Below are 16,427 nucleotides of genomic sequence, written 5' to 3' on the forward strand. Positions count from 1 at the left end.
AACGCATTAATAAACTTGGTTTTAACCAACTGTTATACGTCAATATCAATATATATATAGCTTAACACTTAAAAGTTTAAGCCATTAAAGAAATATGATGTCTAATTACACATTATATAATATATTTAATGTAAAATTTCGGTCAAATGCCAATTCATATTTTGATGAAAATATAATATTTTAGTAATTCTTAATATAATAGCTGAACTGTTTTTCAAAACTTTCAGCAAAATATTATAAGTTTGGAATAAAATAAAGTCTATTTATTTCCACTAATGGGCGAATGGTCCATTATTGGGTACTCGAAGAAATTCTCGGAATCATCTTCGGATAACATGCATTCCATATCCATATGACTATAATATTACAAACTATTTTATTGTGTACGCTTCCGGTCAACAAAAAAAAAAAAAACAAAAAAACGTTTCTCGGTGAAATATCGTATATCGTCTCAAACTCGGAGATCGACGGCGTCTGTCTTCAAGACGTGTCCTACGGTGCCTGCACGACACCTATTGTCACCGCGGCGACGGGTCTCTTGTTGACGTCAACAGTATCACTCGTACTTCCTCCTAATTTTGTCCTGTTCGGTCTGATCGTTTCCGTCGCGGTTGGGTCTCGGCTGCATCGCATCCGCACCGTATTCGAACACGGATCTTCAGGATATTCGTCGCGGATATGCAGCGGTTCGATTCTCGTGCTGACTCCCAGACACCCGATGTCGCCGACCAAGAAGTCCACGTAATTGCTCGCCATTGACCACTGGTAACCAAGGAAACCCGCGGTAACCATCAACGGTATCCTGGACCTGGGACCGCGCTGCACGAATCTGTGGACAGTGTACGCACAAGCCGCCGGTGTAGTAACTATATTATACATATTGTGACGACATCATACTCTACACGTCAGAGGTCCCTCACTAGGATTTTAGAAAGGGCCAAAAATTAATATATGTAATTTTTGAAAACTGCTTGCGCTTACAATTTTCTTTGTCATATTTAATTTGAATTTGTGCTATCTGTATGAAATATTTTTACAATAACAAGCACAATAGATGGATGGATATATAAGTGGAGCGCTTGCAGGTTGGCTCGATCAAAGAAACTATTCAACAATATAGTACTTCATGACGATAATTAAAAATATAAAACTTTACAATCATTCATTGAATTTAGTGGAGGATAATAAAATGAGACAGGGTATTGTGTTAGGAAAGGGGACATTGTATAGGAAAACCTTACGAATAATACAAACGTTTTTGTTGAAATTTAGATTTAGAGTGTACAATTTAATTTTATAGTGCAGGCAACATTAAATTTGTTAAAAGTCCGAGTAGTGGGGACAGCTGCTTTATCTACATAATGGTAGAAACGGACGGAAGAGGTTGACTACTTAAAATGGAATAATCATAATTTGAAAATTAATTATTTAAGAAAAAAATGTAGGTTGAGCATGCTTGGTTAATAAGTCTGTAGGTACTCATATTATTTTTCAGGTATCTATGTATATATATATTATATATATATATATATATATTCCAGCAATTGACGACAATATTTTGTTTGTCAAATCGTTGTGTAGCTGCTGTCGCTTTTGTAGAGTAAATAATAAATTAGATAATATACGTAATAAAAATAAATATTATTTATTTGTTACTTTTTGGAGGGATATATAGCAACATTTTATGTAATTTTATGCATTCTTATAAAATGTAAGAAAATTCTCTCAAAATAAATAGGTATAAGTAAAACTTCCATAAAGCATTAAAAATAAAAAATAAATTTATAAAATTCGGAAATTCAAAAATTAGTTTTATTTTGAAGTTTTTTTAAGTATGAAACAAGTTTCGTGCTTGGAAATCAATGTTGTAGGACATCCAGGATAAAATACGAATTGAAAAATATTACTTTATATAGGTGAAACTTTGGCCTCCCAGCAGGCACAGTTGATCTCATGTTAATTGTTTTATATGTGCGTAAATGGTAAACGATTCTCACATCAATCGGATTTTGTAGAACGCAGAGGTTCGGTCATCTACATCATCTATACGGGAACTGAATAAATAAATAAATAAGTAAATATAAATACCTTTGCGATGATATATCTGTAATAGAGTGCACGAGAGAAATATAATATGGAGGAAATTATACAAGAGTAAAGGGCAAGTAAAACGTCAACAACTTTATTCATTATTAATAATGCACGACATGTGGTGTTGATGAATACGCAGAATGTGTAGTAACTTCCCAGACAACTGCAGAAACGTTTGAATAGTATTTGAAAGAGATTTTAACATTTTTGCCATGTGAGTTATAATCAAAAACTTCTCTAGGCTTTGGTCCAATTTCTATAGGAAACCGATTAGTCGATTTATTTATTTTTGCAAATGGTCGGTGCCGACTTATTACCATTTAAATTTAAATTATCCTTAAGGAATTACATCTTATTATAATATTAATAATATTATGCAGTGTTATGCTTACAGTAATTCGACATAATAATATACTTTTGCAACCTTGCTGAGACTAAATCGAAATAAATATGTTTATACATTAAACGTATAAAATATATTGATCGTATACCTATATACTTAAATTAAGGTATTATTTCATTATTATTTAGATATAGTATAGTAATTTTTAATATAAAATGCTAAAAAATAAAAGTATAAAAGTAAAACAGGTATAAGATAAACCTAATTATAAAATATAGGTAAGAAAGTATGTATAATTTTTGTTATGATAAATTTAAGCGTATTTAGATTTATTCATATTGACTATGATAGTAATAGTTATATGAATTGGAAAAATAGATTATTTTGTACTTTGCAGGTTAAAATTTCCATTATATCAATTGTAAATTTAAACCTATAATTAATTTGCATTTTATGTTCTACATATAAAGAACAATGGGCACAGATTAATATCTGCAGAGTATTTGACACTTGATACCATAATACTATAATAGGTTTATAGCTTTAATTGATACCTACAATTAACTACATCCTCAACACCATTTGTCGTTACAGAGTTATTATTTATCCACTTTTCATTACAATTGCACACTGGGACTCTATAGTCGATATCGACCTATGGAAATTAAAGTTAAATTAGAACAGCAGCTTTCCTAATAAATGATATTGATAAAAATGAAATAAGTTTTAGAAAAACATGCACGCATATTTGGATTGTTATCATTACTGATTTATTATGGTGATACAAATTGGTAAGGTCAAGTTGAGAAGTGAGAACTGATCAGGAGCGGATAGGTCTACCTGAAAACCAGGAATTTCCTGATGGGTCCTACTCCTTACTTGGGCAATGGGACTAGTTTTTATCGTTTGACGGCTCTTTGATGGGTTATTCATGTTTTTGGGTCTCGTTAAAGATTTCCTGTTTGGCCAAAATATTGGCCTATCTGCCCACGAAATTGATACAGATTCCTATATTACAATACAATGTACTTTTTGCCTGCAGATCACTAGGACAACATAAAATTATGTGTTCTATGATATGATGATGTTCTACCTTATCATCTGTGAGGTACCTAGAAAATAATGTTTCAATGTGTTCATGTAAAAATTACAAAATTACACATTTTTCAACGTTATTTTCAAAATTAATATAATAGGCAATATATTATAACCTTTAATTAGAATTTATATATTTTTTAATGACTAATAATCAAAGTATTATTATTTAATTAACAACAACAACAATTATTATATAGTAATTATATATATTTATAAATGTATATATTGATGTGAATTTTTTACAATTGACCTAGTTGGAGTTTTTTTTTTGTTTTATTCTAAAACTGCATAATTTAACGAAATCAAGTATATTATAATAAAACGCAATACATAATAGGTACGTACTTAGTGCTAGTAATAATAATATTATTATGTATTCAAAACGAATAGTTGATAGTTATATACATACCTACTTTTAGACATTTTTCTTCATCGTATAATTTAAATATTATAATCTTTGTTATTTTTATTATTATTATTAAATATAATTTAAATAATAAAATGCATTATTGGATTTTCATCTTTCGTATTAAATTAATATTCTTACGTTTTGTTAAGAATTTTAACTGTATCTGACAGCTGTCTAGTTCAACAGCTTGTAGAAAACATAATTCAAAGCTTAAAGTTGTTATACAATTATTTTTAAAAATATATTCTGTTAACCAAATACAAATTTCTTAAGTATCGACGTAGCGTCTTATTTGAAGTATTATATAATTATATTTATTTAATAAGACTTAATTTATTGATTTTTTTACGATTTTTAGTTTATATACAGAGTTAAATAAAAAATTAAAGATCAAATACCAAATATTTATAATACGATATTTCTCCAATAGTGGCTGTGTTTATCAAGTAATTTAAAATTATTTATGTAAATAACAAATATTTACTGTGATATTAGTGAAATTATCATCAGATGTAAATGAAATTTCTTTTGGTTTTTACAAAATTATTATTTCAACTTGTTCAACCTAAAAATCGTTATTTTAATTGTATGAAAATTACAGTTGAGTGCGTCCTATTTTTTTTGCAGTAACAACGCCGCAAGTAAACAAATTAAATTAAATGTTGCGCAATTAAAAAGCTTATACACATAATATAACACATACATTTGTAAAATATCGGCTTAATGTTTTTATACGGTTGTATCTATTAAAAGTTAATTATGGACTATTGTGTATTGACATTAATTATTAAAATAAAATGTAATAATATAAGGTGTAGTCAATAGCTTTTAACTAACTAGATATGTGTACTTACATAATTGCGGTACCTACTAATAAGCAATATTACAAATAAAAAAAAAAATATTTTAAATACTTTATTTCCCTTCTCATTTTCTACGGATTATCTGTTCTCTATAGCAATATTACTACCTACAGGTAAGTTAAAAATATTTTTTTGTAGTTTTTATTTCAAATTTTTTTTCGTATTTTTTTTGTTAAAATTAATTTTATTGTAATACTAAAAAAATTGTTTAATATGTTTATTTATTAGTTTTTAACTGTCATATAGGTTATTATTATACTATTATAAATTGTCAACAGTAATATAATATCTTATTAAAATATTAACATTTTTAACAAGAACAATAATAATCATTAATATTGTAGTATGGCAATATGTTATAAGCCTATATTATTATGATTGTTAACTGTTGTTATTATTAAATAGGTAACGTTAATATTATAGTCATGAAAATCATATTTTAAAATGATAAAATATTAATCACAACTAGGATAGGTAATAATAAAGTAAATGAAAATTTGAATATAACGTACAAAATCTTGTGATGAAAATCTGATTAGATCTTTTTTTCGTAGTTATCTTTGGAACGAAACTAGTCTAATTAGTATGTATATTTTATATTAATAATTCATGTTTTATTTAATTTTAACTCTGTTTGACAATTAAAATTTAATTGAAAATTATTTATTATACAAAACAAAAGAGAAAAACAGTATTATATTAAATTGTTAAAATATGCGTTAAGTTGTAAAGTTTTTGATGTGACATAAAAATAAAAATTCGTCATTGATATTAAGCCTTTGAACTTCAAGCACCAGCATCTCATTATGGGAATCAGAATTTGGCTCCCGGGGTAATTGATCTCTTGAACCCCCAATAAAAACATCACTGATATTAGATATATACCTAAACTATTATGCATAAAACCATCGTTGTATTTATATATCAAGTAAAACACACTGTATAATAACCGTACAGTTTTTATTTTATTATATCGTATTATCAGTTCATTTGATTTGGATATGGTATGGTAAACAGAAATATAATATTATTGTTATTTGTTTATCATTACTGTATCTTGTGAAAAAAGATAAATCATCCGATTTACGCTTCAATATACGTGAGCATAACAATATATCATAATAATTATAATTATGTAGGTGTTGCAGCAGTATTGTTTCTAGGGCTAAAACAGCAAAATATTAAACCTTCCAGACACACAATATACGTAGTACTAACTATAAAACAACACATTATAATATTATTATATAGCCGAGCACTGCAGTGGATAAAACTGGGTTTACTTGGGATGTAGGCCACATGACGGGCTTATATATTATATTATATATATACACGATGAGGTGGTAGTTCATGAATTAGTCGCCGTTGTTGTATAATATTATCAAACAGTGTTTGATATTTCAGTCGTGAAACAGTCGTATGGACCAGCTATATATGTATACGATACGTATATATATATACCAATAACGATCCATGCACACACACACACACACACACACACAATAAATGCGCCGCATTATATTTGACGTTCAAAAGTTTTATATTTTACCCTCAAAGTATGTTTTACGAATTCTGTAAAATATAATAATATTAACATTGAAATAACAATTATTTCAGATATTGTTGTTATTAATAATAATATTATTATTTTTGGAACAAATTATTAAACTATTTTCAGCGGGGTTATTATTTTAAAAACTGGCGTCGGAACGAAAAATATGACATAGTTTTCGAGAAGCTATATAAACATAATATAGGAACTGTCGGTGGAAAGTTTTTAAGAATGAACACTCATAAAACACGAGTTCAATCACGAATCCCATTGTTTCGAACCCCGATTATATTGTCCACCACCGTGTATCCGCATATACGAATTATACGATATTATTTTATATATTTTATACAATGCGCAATAGTGAACGCGCGTCGGGAATATTTTTTTGACCAACTATAATAGTAATAATATAGGTACGTATTTTATTACAACTGTTGTTGTATTTTTCCCATTTGTCGAAAAGTGTAGGTACTTGGATATATCTACAGATATCGGATGACCACCATATATAGTGTTTTAATAACCAACGATTGCAGTTATTCGATACGTAATATCAGTGTTTTTTTTTTATTATTATTATTATCAAACACGTCATATACATATATCATAATATTTGTTCCAAAAGCAATATACATTTTAATAACTTAAAATGGCTGTAACTAAGTCGAAAAAATGGGCATAACCAGATTGTCGATTTTACATGTAATAATTCATTTGGAAATCCGCTGTCAACTGCAGAGCTTTCGTGACTACTTTAATGCGATGTATATATGAGGTGTAGATATTATATTATGGTATGGTCGAAAGATTACACGTATTCGTGGGTGTGTGGTTATACTCAGTATCGTTTACACGTCAGCTGTAGCTAACTGACGATGGTGATCATTAACGATTTATTACACGTAGCCATACGTATAGGTAAGTATATATTATATATCGCGTAGGTGTATGCAATGCCTCATTATCGGATAAAATGGCTCGCGATGAAGATAGCGACGAGCGACGGGAAAATAGAACTTACGGAGAGGAATGCATCATCGTTAGAATGGATATAAGTTAAGTGCTTAAATGACCTGTCTGCTTTTTTTTTACGCCGAGAAACTATATAACATTTGGTCCGACATCTAGGTTTTTAAGGGAGGAAATACATCCGATATACCTTTCCAATATAACAAACGTTGGCTTTCTCATTTAACATCGAGTCTTCTAAATAAAAAAGGATTTTCCATATCTCTCTATCTACAGCAAAAAATAGCCGGAGATGTCTAATGCGTTTTTTTGAACACTAAACCGAGTAAAACTCAATATGTTGGCTCGCGTGGGGGCTGGAGCTGCTGGTAAGAGAAGATAACGCTCCTCACAAAATCGAAGTTGCCTTTTTAATATTTTGATTCAAGCGCCACATATATGATATTATTATACCTATATATACGACATAATCTTCGATAAACACGAGTATTGGACCGACTATAGTGATTGACAATTAAATTTAGTGTGATATGATGAGTATATCATTTATTAATACTCACATATTACCAACACTTAACACATCATAATATTACAAGCTATACTGAACGTTTAAATGGCATTCCTATTTTCAATTACTCATCCCTTTACCTGTACATTTATATAAATTCTTTTTGCGATACTTGTCAAAGTATATATAATGAGAGGAACATAATCATTTGCTCTCATAAAAAATTCACATAGTAAAAAAGGTTATGAAAATTAAACTTTGAGTATTTCTCTGTAGCTATAAATGTGGCATAAAAATCTGATTGTTTGAAACTATTATTAAATGGAATTTCGGAAATCAGAATAAAATTCGGTATAAACTACCGAATTAAAAATATAAAATGAAAAGTCAATGAAAAGGTCGAGCTATATAGGTGTTACAGCGTGCATAATATAGTTGCGCATATCACTGCAACCGTGACCATTGTTGCTTTACATCTAAATATTTACATAAAGCTTTCGTGCCGGAACAGCTTGTTGACGTCCCAGCTAAGGATTTCGCCTGTGTCGCTGCCGGTCCGGAAGTAGATGACGGATCCGCGGTCGGTGCCCAGAACGATCATCTTGCACGGCTTCCGACCAATGTTGACGGTTGGCAGTCCGACCGATGTCTGGTCGACGACATGCGCAGGGATGTATAGCATGTCACACGACGACAGGTACGTGACGTAGAGCCGTCGGTAATGGGCCATACCACGGCCCGCGGCCATGTCCAACACGTTGGCCAGGACTGGTGCCATGTACATGACGTCCCGCTGTCCGCACGATCCAACCGGCACGTACACCTTGAACGAACTGTCACAGGCCACATTGTACACGATAACGTTGCCCAGTCCGGCGTCCGACACGTACACGAACTGACCCGCGGTCGTGCTGTGGTCGACCACGATCGATTGCAAGCAGCTGGCCGCCGTGGTCGCGCGCGACAAGTCGATCGCCCGCACTATCTGCAGTTGGAGTGGAGTGCGTTATTATTCAAATGAAAGATTATTCGAATTTATTTTCAAGTAGAAGTTGTTCATTTGGATAAAAAAAATAGGTAATTATTATATTCAAATACCATTTTATTCGGATAATACATATTACGAAAAATATTCGACTAAAATTGTATTTTAATATAATTATTTCAACAAACATTTTTTTAACTCTACTGCATCAGTCTGTACATCATGCGAGATTCAAATATATAGCTAAACTGTGCTGCGAATATATAATATACAAGACTATGCAACTTTTGATGATGGATGCAGGGATTCACTGTTCACTTGCAAACTTTGGAATAAAACATTTTGACATACTTTTGAATGCTCTTTACCGTTATTATGCGGGCAAATGTGGGTGTAATAAGTTGTTCAGGAAAACCTTTGTTTAACAGCTATGTTAATAGGAACCTACTAAATGTTTTAGAATATTAGATACCTATATATTTCTTAAAATACTATTTAATATTAAAAAGTATTATCCAGATAGGCAACATACTAATAAAATGCTGAATGGATTATAGATGTAATGGAGCATAATTGTTGAAATGTATTACGATAAATATTTAATAACTTATATGTATATACCAATAACCAATTGATTGTTAACTAATTTCACTCAATAAATATTTAACAAATGACTAATCTCAAAATCAAACTTGCCTTAAAAAATACATACATGAAATTACGTATATTATTATCTGCTGCGAATAAAATTTGTAAAATTCAAGTATCGATTTATTCGCGTGTAAAGCTCTGCGAGGAAATGTATATATTTTTTGATATTTGACAGACATAAATATTTCAATTATAAACTACAGACTACAGTAAAATATTGACCAAGACAAGATTAAGATAAAGGAAACAATAAATAACAAAGAATTCAAGTTATCATAAGTATATAAAAAGAATAGGCCCCACACATCTCATCCACTCCTTCATCATCAATTATCTCCAAGGAACTTGCCCAAGTATACGATGCGTGCAAAGATAACCTTACAATCAACCAAATCGTTATCAGATGTCCAAAATACGACAAAGCACGGAAAATCTTTGCCAACTCAACTTCTCTATGATTGACACTCAACGAAGAAAACTTCGAATCAACTATACCGTAAATTTAGGTAAGTAATAAATTGTAAACAATTCATATTCTGTTTTTTTCAACCGTTCTTTTTCTGTGTTACAACTGTAGGCTAATAACCAAAGGCAATCAAAGCTTTTGATCAAAATAATGATGATCATAAAAAATCACGCATATAATTCAATTAATAATAAATTGCAGCCAATGACATCAAGGTAAGTGGTAATACAAACTAAAAACAAAACAAATATTGCTACCTATATAATAAATTAGATGATATATAGTGCAGCTCATTCAACTCATTGCCAAGATGCATCATTCTGTCAATAGGGTGATACAACACTTGCATCAGTAATATTTTGTTTCTAACCAAATTTATATATTAGAATAAATATATTTTACAACAGACGAGACCACGGAGAACATATTTATATTAAACTACATTACTATTGGTAAGTCGTATAGACGTAAACATTTTGACAAATTGTTTTGAAATTTCGTTTATTATACAGTAAGTGGTGTTTATAATAATAGTTTAATTCAAAAATGCTTCTGCCTAATAAAAACCAATTTATTATAATATTAATATTTATTGAATTTCTTAATATCTCGGGCAACTCGGTTTCTTATATTTTATTTTTCTAAACGTTAGAAAAATGACTACATTTTTAATATTTGTTTTACTTTCGAATGAATCCCGACCTGCAGTGGTTAAAATATTCAAAAACGCTCTAATTTGTTATACTTATTCGAAAGTGCTGATAAATGATCACTTTTATATTATAATATAAAATTGATTTACACATGTTAATATAAAAACATTAATTTTAACTGAATTTTGATCAATATATGTCTGTGACACTTGCAGCGAGAGTAAACTACCTACGACGGTTAATTTGTTTAATTGTTATATTGAATAATAGTTGCTGTTGTAGCCGCTCTACGGGAATGAAATGTTTTTGTTTGGTTATTGGTATAATTAAAATGGAAAATCAACTTAAACGTCAAATCCGTTTAAAAGAGCCGATAAAACATTTATAGTTTTCAAAATTAATTAATTATGAAAACGATCTGAATAAGCTCTGTTAATGTACTCATATTCCTATGCAGTTTTAGAGTTGGATTTTGTTTTTTTTATAAATTTAGCAGTAAAACAGTTCTATAAAACCATACAAAATACAATATCAGTACCTACTTATTAGATTTAAATAATAAATTAATATTGAATTTTTTTTAAATCAAGTTACAATATTAAAGTTTTAAGATATCTTATAAATAATAAGATAAATAATCTGATACCATTTCAAAATATGTTATTTCGATTTTAATTGCCTGAAAGTGCTTATTCAGAAATATTTCCTCGATTTTTTTAGACGTGTTTACTTAAATTATTACGTTTTTTATGTATAACGTAGTAAATAAGTTTAACATGTTTATGAAATTTCAAAGAATAAGGAATTTTCCTATTGTATTTTTAATTTTTTTTCACGTGAACGCGTTTACATTTTTACATTCAGTTATTTATTTGTAGAAGCATAACGAAGAGCATAACGATTTCTAAAAGCGTTTTTTTTTCGTAAACGTATTTAAAAAAAAGTTTCATCTAAACTACTTTTTGTGTTCATCTTGTCGGACACAATTATAATTGTTTTGTTTAACTTAATAAAGCATATTATAAATACAATGCATTAAAATAAAAATAAAAATACTAAAACCATAAATTTAATGTAATTTTTATTTAAAAACATCATCGATTTTTGATAATAATATAATAAGTAATACCTACTACAAGTCGTGTGCCACTCAATACACACATCTGTGTATTAAGTTTTATCTAGACTCGATGCCGTGTATAATATATTGTGTAATTGAAAATGAACTAAGAATGCTGAATTTTTTATACATTTTAAAATGTAATTAAATAAAGTAAAATTAAATTGATTGAGCAGATAAACACCTATAACAGTGGTGAAAAACCCACGGAACGCGTGCCAAAAGTGGCACGTTTGTCAAATTCCAATGGCACGCGAAAAATCAAAATTGTGAAAAATTATGCTATTTGTAAAATTTTGTTCGTGAAAAATTTAAAGAAACAAATTTTATGCATTTTAAGTCTAACATAATATAATAACTAATAATTTTGTATTGAGCACCAACTCACTCACTAGGTAGGTATTGGTATTTTATTGCAGTAATGACGTATAGACGTACTCACTTCATTGGTGTCCGTGTCGAATGCAAATATCATCGGCGGCCGAACTACGACGGGCGCTCCGTCCTCGAGCAGGTTCACCATACCGATGTCCAGCGCCCACAGCACGCCACCATCGTCCAATTGCACGTCCACCACGTTGACCATGGTCCAGTTGCCCGTACCGGAGTTGGGCCGCGAAGCATTCCAATGGGCTGCAGCGCACGGGTACGGCGACACGGGCGGTTCGATGGTGCTTAAGCACGGGTCGTACTCGATGGCGCCGAGCGTGAACGGCACGCCTCGCCTGAGTCTGGGCATGGCCAGGTAGATGACGCCGTCGTGTCTCATCGCCATCCGGGCGGGCGCCACGTTACGGGCCACGTACTCGCCCGACTCGGTGGCCCGTAACCGATCGCCAGGCCTCGTCCACTCTAGGTGCGCTCCGCTCACGATATACGTCAACTGGGACACCGGCAGCCCGATCCCGGTCACAGGCTGCACAACCGGCAGCGAGATCGTCATGACCGCTGCTGTGGTCATCACAAGTAACATCTATAATATTATAACGTATTGTAATACGCTAGATCAGGGGTTCCCAACCTTTTTATCATCGAGTACCACCAGATACTTTTATAATCAATACCACGGATTGGGAACCTCTGCGCTAGATAATAATGTTGATGGTATTGAAAATATTATGCGATGATGATTTTCATCAATATTCAAAAGGTTTGTTTCAGCACAGTGTTTTGTAAACAAGTTATAATATTATTGTTAACATAATTTACTGAACGCGCATGCGTCTAAAATTACAAGTTTGCAGACTTGCTCATATTCGGTTGAGGAAAGTTTTAATCGTGGTTATTACCATTTACCAAGATATATTTCCGCCCGGTTATCGTATTAGACTAGGTTGCCAAAACTGATTTACCGCCAAAATATCTTAATACAATTCTTAGGGAACTTTAGTGTAGGCGGAAAACGATTCCTTAACTCATATAAAAGTAATCACTATGATAACAAAAGACAAAAACAAGAATAAACATTTCAAGTTGTACGAATAGGCGAAACTTTTACCCAGCAGAAAATTACTGTTTCTAAAAATTTAACTACGTGTTGTCATGCTTATGTAACACAATAGTATATTGTGTGGCAAGGGCGGGAAATGGCCTTCCCGCTCGAGCCACACATACTATTTTTTGTCATGCCCCTGCGTTCATGGAAAAGGTTATGCAGGGATCTATGCAACAATTATGCCTTGTTTACACGTGACGAGTACTCGGCCGTGTCACTCGTTATGTTGCTCGGTCTTGGTAGTGGGGGTAGTCACTCGGCCCAGCGAATAGAAACTGTTTCTATTCACTCGCCCGCTTATTTTACTCGTCCGATTACTAGGTCGAGTACTGGTTCCTTGAGTTCACGCGGGACAGTGCTCGGCCGAGTACTCGTCACGCGTAAACAAGGCATTATCGACTATTCTACAAAAACAATTTCATGGAAGACATTTTATTTAAATGTTTATGCGTCATGCAAGGAGGTCATACTATAAATTTAAGATGTAACCAAAAGTTTATATTTTGTAAGGACCGTGGTCGGTATACATTTTAGTTTCTGGTTGTGCAGTGGATACGCGCCCGGTGGCCGGCACTTTTGGGGATTTCCTCTTCTCCGCCCGGCACTTTGGGTATTCCCTTTTTTCCACCCGCTGGACGGAAAAAGGTTGCTTTCCAACGCTTCAACCGTGGTCGAAAACCAAATTTTCGGTGTAGGCGTGACAAAAAGTGTTTTGTTTAGACGTTTCCGATTGGCTGTGCAGCTGAAATACAACTATGCACGTGCGCAGAACATTTCCAACACGTATCATGCGGTATGCAAGTCGTCTTCAAAAAGTACAATATTATTGTATCACCGGCATTACCAAAAATAATATTATTACTAACGGAACTATTATATGCAATACGCATTCCTTGCAAGCTTGCAAAGCATCGTGTCACAATGTATCCTGCGGTCGTGATGGAGTCGTCGTGCTTGAATTTTCGATCGCCTGCAGCGAAGACGTCATGTTTGATGCGTTTAAAAGCGATCGTGTTGATTGTAGGCCGTCTTCACTTTTCAGTAGTTGATTTACGCGAAATCGATGACTTGAGAAACAAATAACAATGCAATACAACCGAATTATCACGACAAGCTTGCACGGGGTACGACACGTTTTACACGTATGGATGACTTAATTGCACAGGTAAGACGGACGAGGGCTTAATAAACTGATCATAAGGGGCGTTTTTTAATTTAGTATATTACCTACCTATCATTAATTATCATAGTTTTATTAAAATGTAATGTAAAAACGAGGCGTGATTATTGTAAAACGACATAATAACGCAGTGGCATCATTTCAGCTTTTGTTAGACTAGTGCCGAATTGTCGACCAGGATTTTTTTTCATACAGATTCACATATCATATATAATAATGTGGCCATAGACTATAGAACATGTACTTGTTGGAGTGTTAAATATAAGTAATTTTGTTTATAAATGAACTGCCCCACAGGATAAGCATTATAAACTATAAAATATAATAATGTTGATATTCCGTCGAATAACCATAAACATAGGCGTAACTTGGCGGGGGCGAATGGGGGCAACTGCCCCCACAAACTGAACTATAATATTAGTTAATTTCAAGCTGTTCTGAGGCCTATAATAAATAATAACACCTAAAATGACGTATATAATAGCTGGTATGTAAAGGTTTTTTGGCTACAATCACATATACTATATAATAAAATAGTCTATAATAGTTTAGTGGTATATACCTAATATGTGGTTACACTATGATGTTCACTATCTTATCAGTTATTCACATTATCATTGCACATTTGCACATGTAAGAATTTTAAAGCGATAACTGATAACGGTCGTATAGAATATTATGTCATAGGTTCGGTTCGGTTATTCGTATAAAATATATAGAACTATGACATTTACTTTTTACAACTTTTTTTTGACTTCTGAAATGAAAATGTGTAGAGGTTTGCAAAAATTGTTTTTGCCCCCACGTGAAAAGAGCCCAAGTTACGCCTATGACCATAAAGACTAGACACCACTCGGGAATCGAGGAGTCGCAAATGAGTACCTACTACCTACTGATATTAACCAAAATGCAAAATAATATCGAATACAATTATTATATTATTATACTATTATTTACTATGTATGTTATATTTAGCGAATAGGTCTTGTTTGATATTATTCTAATATTAGTATTGTTATTATAATGTTTCGGTTTCTTGTCTTTAATATTCTAATAATACAATGTTGTCGCACAGTATACACCTTAATACCACATTTGTACAGTTTATCTGCAGTGTGTTAGTGTCTTATGTCTAAAATCTAAATGTGTTGCCAAGTACGAAATGCCCCACTTGGGAACGGTGGCTGATTGGCTAGTACCTAATTAGTTGATAAATTAATTATTGCAAATTTGTTTATTTATCAAAAAAATATCAATACCATGGCAATGGTTTTAGAAGTTAAAATTAAGATTTCTCATAATTTTTAAATGTGCCGACCTAAGGTTAATGTAAATGTTAGACTGTTGCAATGCCCAAGTCCCCCCCCCCAAAAAAAAAAAAAAAATTACGCCACTAATAATATGTATAACAACAAACCCACTGCTTTTTGTGACCGGTCGGCGGCGGTCGACACGTTTACTGCATAGTACTTAATATTACAATATATTGCAATATAAAGAATTCCTATTCGTCATGAACGATGAGCTTTTATATTTTACATTTTATACTTACACTTGTTTCGATTTGCATGACGTGGAAAAAATAATCATTTATTCTTCAAGACATTTTACTTCTCTCCCGCACGATACGACGAGTAATTTTCGACATTGTTACCGTATAAACTGATTGAAGCCGAGGTAAAATAATAATATCATACAATAACACATTATTATTTACATTTAATTTGATTGTTGCTATATTACCGTCGTTTGGTATACAATATAATATTAGATATGATAGTAATATTATATATCATAGGTATATTGACTACTTTGCATATGTTGGGTGACAGTGGCGTATTTAGGTTTTTGTCTTGGGGGGGGGATATGACTTTTTATGATAATTATTAACTTGAGGGGGGCTACGCCCCCCCCCCCCCCCAAGTTCCCAAGAATTATAAAAGCTCATTAATATTAAATATACTTTCTACGTTTGCCAAAATTATAATACACAACACATTACTTGAGATTAAATGTTTTATTAAACCGAAATCATGTTAAT

The 16,427-nt window shown here is 31.9% G+C and overlaps 1 protein-coding gene across 1 annotated transcript; it reads right to left on the bottom strand.

Annotated features, from left to right (window-relative positions):
- Positions 1-210: 210 nt before the first annotated feature.
- LOC107162227 (uncharacterized) lies at positions 211-15,956 on the bottom strand. The gene is made up of 4 exons (XM_089223877.1): positions 15,939-15,956; positions 12,154-12,684; positions 8,325-8,821; positions 211-829 (listed from the first exon to the last, which is right to left on the bottom strand). Exons 1-4 carry the CDS (start codon positions 15,954-15,956, stop codon positions 493-495), a joined length of 1,383 nt encoding a protein of 460 aa, XP_089080003.1. The 3' UTR covers positions 211-492.
- Between the last annotated feature and the right edge of the window lie 471 nt (positions 15,957-16,427).

Source organism: Diuraphis noxia, unplaced genomic scaffold, assembly GCF_037042655.1.
Source record: "Diuraphis noxia isolate RWA-SAM2 unplaced genomic scaffold, SU_Dnox_SAM2 contig0003, whole genome shotgun sequence".
Taxonomy (NCBI): Eukaryota; Metazoa; Arthropoda; class Insecta; order Hemiptera; family Aphididae; genus Diuraphis; species Diuraphis noxia.